General features: G+C 42.3%; 1 protein-coding gene across 1 annotated transcript in view; it reads left to right on the top strand.

Annotated features, from left to right (window-relative positions):
* Positions 1-7,029, top strand: part of LOC311223612 (glomulin-like) — a gene marked incomplete at its 5' end in the record, with an annotated part of 29,521 nt that extends 22,492 nt beyond the window's left edge. The window contains 7 exons of the mRNA XM_084308387.1: positions 3,609-3,682; positions 3,844-3,928; positions 4,124-4,233; positions 5,080-5,143; positions 5,983-6,118; positions 6,669-6,763; positions 6,905-7,029. Of these exons, the coding sequence (XP_084164513.1) occupies positions 3,609-3,682; positions 3,844-3,928; positions 4,124-4,233; positions 5,080-5,143; positions 5,983-6,118; positions 6,669-6,763; positions 6,905-6,997 (657 nt within the window). The 3' untranslated portion in view covers positions 6,998-7,029. The remainder of the gene's footprint in view (positions 1-3,608; positions 3,683-3,843; positions 3,929-4,123; positions 4,234-5,079; positions 5,144-5,982; positions 6,119-6,668; positions 6,764-6,904) is intronic.
* Between the last annotated feature and the right edge of the window lie 13 nt (positions 7,030-7,042).

Here is a 7,042-nt window from a genome sequence, read left to right on the forward strand (position 1 = left end):
TACAGCATGGGGTAGGTGTTGAGATCGTTGTGGCATGCTTGCAGTGAGAGCACTTGGTTTTGTTTTGGTTCCTTGAGAAATGATTTCCTTGTGCCGGGTGGCTACAGTACTGAGCTGCTTGTATGGCTTTTGGTGTGATTGAGTTGGTCTTGCAGGTTTGCTGCCTCCTGTTGGTGGATAGTTGACATGACAGTCTGACATTGATGGAATGAATTGTACAGCAGAGGGGTTGAGAGCAGCCTTTTCTTTTGACGCATAAGAGTTCATTCCATCTGTAACTCTGCTTTCAATGTCAGACCCTCTGTTCCTGAGAACATTCACCTTAGCTGTCTGAGCAGCAATTTGACTTTGTATTTGAAGCAATTGTCTTTTTTTTCTTATTTGTGCCTCCTGGGCTCTTATTTGTGCCTCCTGGGCTTCCATTTCATGACTTTCCTTTAAAGTCATTTCCAATACCACGAGTGCCGCCACCTCGGCCTGTGCCAAGATGGATGCAGAAATGTTTGATGACATCGAGTGTCGGGTAGAACTACCACGTGACACCCTTGATTTACCCGTATTGGAAACACTGTCATCTGGCCCAATACTATTCACCTCCTCGTTTCCATTTGACACAAAGTTGAAATTTGAACCATCATTATCAAGACCCTCGTTTGTATATGACACAGCATTGTTATTTGAACCGTTGTTATTCAGAACCTCATTTGTACTCGACACAGCATTGTTCTTTGGGTCAACCACAACCTCAGTTGCATTGGGCACACCATTGAATTCGTAACCATTGTCATCAACTTGTGTGGGCATGCACTGCTCCCTGTTAGCACACACCCATTTCTCCATTTTGTCAATGATTTGATTAACATTGTGCAGGTGACCTTGAAACCATTCTGTTTGTTTAGACATTTCATCGTCGGGCAATAGAGGTTTTAGTGATTCATGTACCCGTGTAGTTTCACCAACCAACTTCCACAGTGTGTCGTGCTTAATTTGCATGACGGAAATATTTTCATTTGAGCACATCATTTGATCCAACTCTTTAGCCATTTTACACAATTGTTTCAGTCCAAAGTTCCTTTCTTTATGCAACAACATGATCTTTGTTTCCAAAGCTTTAAATGTGGGCTTAGAAAGCCTTTTGCCAAGTTCATTGTCTGTTTCATCTTGATTGACAGCTGCCTCCATTTCAACGTTAATTTCCTGATTCCCCACGCTACTCATGTCTACAATGTCAAGCAATAGGCGGAGGTTTTATTTAGAATTCTTGGTAGGATTTGCCTTTATCCATTTGCGCGAGGCCACTCCTTCCACAACTTTATTCCATTCATTCATGAATCCGTCTCACCGTAACTTCTTTGATGTGTTGTTCCGCGTTGTGCTGCGTGCATGTTGATATCGTGGTTGAATCGGCAGAAACGTCAATGAAAGGGGCGCTGTTCCTTGACTCCTTCCGTATCTGTCTGTCTTCGAAAACAATCTTGTTTAGAAGCCTATCTTTTTACTTGTGTAAGGGCAACCTAACAAGAAATGCTGCCAGTGAGGGAATACTGGGTGAAGCTCTTTCCTACGCGTGATGCTTGTTGATAATAAAATGATGTCTTCTCCTTGGTTACTGTTGAGAGTTTTTATTACTACTTGCAGTGTGGACAAATATAAGCATACAAAATAAACTCAAAAAGTTACTCAATATAACTGAAAACAAACAAACGAGCACGGTAAAAAGATAGTGTGGCTTCCCTGTGATAATTACCCAATTTCCCTGCCGCTGCACACCTGTGAACACATACATATAGACTGCAACTGAGCGCACATGAGCCCCGCCTCCTGTGCCCACTGCCAGCTAATTGGTCAACACTTTCATGGTGACACGGTGCCTTCATACAATAACATAACGTCAGAAAATCATTAAATTGGCTACAACACATAGCTTTACAGGTTAAATAACCCTCTTAGTTGTGAGTTCACCCACGGTACAACGTTACGTGTTCTCATCACAATCAACCAGTTCATTTTTACACATGTAAAAAACAACGCCGATTTACTACAGAGAGAAAAGCTATACCAGTGACAAGACAATTCACACACAACACGCGTCGTATCCTCAATGTATTGCAGCAACACATGTTTTGGAAACATCGTTATTACAAAACATTTAGAAGGGAAGAAAAGAAGAAGTGTTTAAAGTCCGGTCAGGACTCCTACCTTCACCCTGAACGCAGGCCGAGAGAACAGCAACAATGGTTAACGGGACACCGAGTTGAACCCAGCATATCCTGCGTTGGTGACAAGGGTATGTCCGCTACGCCACCCAGCTGCCGTTCTCCATGTTGACGAAGTCCTCGCCGGCACTGGCACCCGTAGGGTCGACTAACATCCTCTGTCAAAGATGACGTCGTAGTCAGAGTGTTAAAGGCATGTTATAGTCACAGTAACGTTTCAACAGTGTAGCATTAAGCTAACAGCCGTCCGACTGATAGCAACAAACTAACGTTTACTAGCCTAGTGAACACAACGAGCTAGCGCCGCAGCTAACAGCTGACTGGCTAACAACAGTAAGCCACAACTAGCACGCCAGCTAAGCAGCTATCACCTGAACTGTACACAACGACATAACAAGCCACACTTCAGACAGGCCGCTGTCCAAGTCCCTCCCCATCCTAAGAGGGAAGAGAAAAAGAAATGTCAAACACAGTTTTCAACGGTGATTTACCAGACATACAGCGGAGCCGGCACAAATTCCCATCCGGGCTGCAGCCGACTTGAGCATGGAACTCCCGATAATGAAGATCCTATGCCCACATTTCCTCGTTAGGGTGTACTTCCACATTTATGTGAAAGATGGGGCCTGCACGGGACAGAGAAGCATCCGCTTGTCCAGAGAATCCTGGGTTCACCAGGTCCCGGTCGCGGCCCACTAGGTTGACCATCATGGGCGTCAGACCAAGATCCTCCGTCCGCCGCTTAAGAAGCCGAGCAGAGGACCCCAGTCCGGGGTCGGCGTTCGTAAAATTGTCAGCTAACCCCCATAGCATAAACAGACAACCAGTGCTCGCAAGCAAAACAGTACTCACCCCACCCGGAAGCAAACCGGCTTCTCACAACAGCCGGTGCCTCCCACAGTCCAGCTGTATGACCGGAGGGCAATACCCATCCAGCCGCAGCAAGGAGGACTGCAGTTGGGGAGTATATCAGCGGCGCGAGCCCCTAATACGAAAAAGCCGGTGGAGGTCAGAATGATCATCATCTTCCAGACACTCCAGTGACGAAGACAATATCGCCGTATTTTCTCGAAAATAGTGAGAGAGAAAATAAAGATATGATGTCAACGTATCTTCCTGTTCTTTTGTTTTCCAACTTTCTTCAACTAAACAACCTCGTCAAGTGTGGGTATCTACCGAAGGCACTTCCTTGTGGTGAAAGTGAAGAAGGAGGCGAGTAGGTGACCACACACCTGCTTATGAAGGTAAGCGGATAGGGGTGTGGCCAGACGAATGTTGGTATGTAAAGGTACATTGTGGAATTTTTTATTCAGTGCACATGCACGAAGTGAAGTCAGTGCAGACTGACGCTGAGCGGAGGCCAGAATGAAATAGAACCAATTTTCTTTTCAGCGAGAAAGAGGATTGAAGGTTTTTCAGCTCTTCATAGATAAACTGAATGCTGGAGCAAAGCACAAGTTTTTCAGGTGAGCAAATTATCATAATAAAAAAAATAAAATAAGAATCAGCATTTGGAATACATATTTGTAATCACCTCAACGTCATCAAGTTAGTTATTATTTGTTTAGGCTAAGTAAACCTATTTTATCTACTCGGTGTAACATCTCATTGAACTGATCTTTCACAGGTGCATGTTGAAAACAAGCCACCATGCAGGGGTAGAGGGTTTTATAATAAAGAATATCAAGAACCAAGTACAACACGCCATGAAGGTAAGAGAAAAGAGAAAAGGTGCTGAGTCGGATACTGGATAATGTAAATGTTTTTTTTCTTCCTATACTCCCAATTGACCTATCTCAAATCCCACCCTTCCATCGGGAAGCAACAGTTGTGATTGGAGGATCAACAAAAGAGGGCAGAGTTTGCGATAGGTCAATTGTGTAACCACTATGATAATTCTCATTTAGCCAGGAAATGGCAACGAATTGTTCCTCGGAGTGGAGTTTCTCCCCCTGTTGGGAATGGTGCTGTGTTTGCCACAAGGCGCCGAGACTGACCTGCTGCATGGCATGGATAGGTAAGAAGCTATGGAGCCTGAAGGGTCTTTTCAAGAAAAACCTCGCCCAGCCTTAGTCTCAGCAGCATCAGTTTCATTTCATCAGTTAGAATGTCTCCTCTGTAGTATTTATGATTTTCAGAGGAACTTGCTCTCAGATAATGTCCAGTATCTTATTGCCACAAAAAGGCAGATGGAAGACAGCATACATGTAGATCTACTGTCCAGTGAGGCTCACATTTCATGGGCTAGTACGAGGCGACAGGACCCTCAGAGTTTCTGATGTCACTGATAGACATGATAATCAACTCTAGACAAAGTGAAACAGTCAACCGAGTTGGAAAATCACCCCCTATACTACTAAGATCATTACCGTCCTGCAAAGTGTCATTGACAATACTGCATCAATATGACCGAAAGACCGTTGGTCAATTCTCCTTCCAATTTGCTGCTCCCAGGAGTTGGAAAGAGATGCAAAACACTTTGAAAATGGACAAATTGATCCCCCTCACTACTTTTAAGGACTTGTTTACACACAATAGTTGTTTACACACATCTGCAACTGTCACCCAGCCTTTTAACTGTAATTTGTCTGTTCTGCTTCATGTATTACATACCGTGTCATTTTATTTGGTTGTTTGATTGATGTGTATTTGAATTATTTCTGTAATGGAATACATAACGTCTGTGATGTATGTATCGTCTGTCTCTTTTCTATTTTATAAAAAAAATGCCAGGCTGTCATTGTAAATAAGAAGTTGTTCTTAATTGACCTGCCTGGTTAAATAAAGGTTAAATAAAGAAAAAACAAACACTTTATTTCACCTGAGCCTGGTGTTAACCAACACCCTGTCTTTTTCTATCCAGGATAATGGAGTCTCTGAATCTTCTACGCTATCTCCTTCTTAGAGACAAAGAATGGAGGAGCAATGTGAGTCATTGTAATTCAATGCTAAGAGCCCGGCTACATTGATCCGTTGTGTCTGTTAGTCTATACGTCTGTAAAAATGATCTTTCAATGAGGAGTATCTGTCTGTTCGACAGGGTACTTGTATCTGTCTCCGCCAGATTTGTGTCCATTTTGATTGACAGAAAAGTTTGAAGATGAACTTTTAGAACAGATACGTCATCAGTCCATTAACAAAGCTGTTGTTTCCTGCAAACACACAATTTATGTCCTTCTTGGAGAAATTTTCCCTCCGTCCACCCATGAAATTAAATATTGTCCATCCCCCTTACAGCCCCCACCCCTTGAATAGCCTACAAGAGGCTGTGACCCCCTTCTCTCCCTCAGTGTGCTTCCAGTGGCCAGACGGCACACTCCTCAGACAGGCTTATTGATCTCTTTTAATTGGGTTAGGGTTAGTAATTGTACTTGATTCATCTGTCTTGTTAATACATTTGTATTGATCACAAAGATCTGTCTACATGCATATTTGATCGAGCCGGTTCCACGGCATCCTAATTAAAAAACAAACAGTAACAGGGGACAGTAAATACTTTCCATCGGCTTAATCTCCATTCTGTGATGGATCAATGTAGCCGGGCCCTTAGACCTATATCCTCATCATGCCATTTATTTATTATTATTATTTTTCTCGTAGAGAACTGTACAGTACAGTTATGATTGTGTTTAGTGAGAGTGAAGTTGTTGTCTCCTATACTGTGCCTTTCATCTTCAGCACTGTGACGTACCAACGCAAATTGCTATTGCCCCTGTTGACATGGCAACAAAGCATTGAATTGATGTTTTATCCCTCCTACTTCTAGACAGGCGTGTGGACAGAACTTTGCAGGCTCAAAGATGACTACCTGAAGCTGCTGCGAGTGTGTCTCAGCATGTCGAGAGCTTATTATGCATCTCAAGTGAAGGCTATGAGGGAGGATCAAAAGATAAAAGCCAAGGGTAGGCATTGTTTTCTATTTTCATTATATTCTAGTATGCACTGATAGATGTAGGCAGACAATTGACCCGTCTCAAACCCCGCTCTCTTTTCTTTATCCTCCAATCACAACTGTGGGATTTGAGATAGGTCAATCTCTATCGCCAATATGAGAGGTTTAAAATGTGCCATTGCTAATGGTGCAATTGTATTCTTACAGACAATATTTGTCCGATATTAGAAGTAGGGTTTTGTGACTGTTTTATTGTGCATGTTTCTTAATAGTTCCAAGTGACCAACAGGTTAACACTTAACAAGGACTTTGGATAAACAAAGAGAAACTTCAGTAATTTTTTATATTAACTATTAAATATTTGTTACAGGGAATGTGGGAACCCTCAAGAGACCACTTGATTATCTGAAGATATGCACAGTCTATAATAGCTTAACCTGTTTTACACATCCGTTTGTACTGATTCCTTAATAATAAAATCCCATTCCAACAGGCCAAAACAATTGCCAATACTGTAACAATAACAGCAAAAATGCATACTGTGTACTCTGCTCCTCTAGAAGCCAGAGCTGCTGCACGAGCAATCAAACCAGCCAAGAGCCTGACAGTGAGACATGAGAACGTGTCTGATATGTCCCCAGAAGTCCAACACCAGGTACAGTGACTATGCTACAGTATGGTGCATATCTTCTTGCTAGTATTCTATTTATTATTATTGTAAAAAAATAAGTATTCTTTTGGCATTACTTGGACAAAAACATTTTAAATATAAAAAAAAATTCTTATACTTTTTCAGGTTCTTCAGAGTGCTTTGGTGACCTTTGACCTAATGGAGAGCCTTATTTTCCGTATCGAAGAAATAACTGAGGATCAAGTGAAGAGCCAATAATAAGCAAAAGCTGTTGCGATTAAATCACCACTTCAAACCATTTTT

Source organism: Notolepis coatsorum, assembly GCF_963971535.1.
Source record: "Notolepis coatsorum genome assembly, chromosome: 2".
Classification (NCBI taxonomy): domain Eukaryota; kingdom Metazoa; phylum Chordata; class Actinopteri; order Aulopiformes; family Paralepididae; genus Notolepis; species Notolepis coatsorum.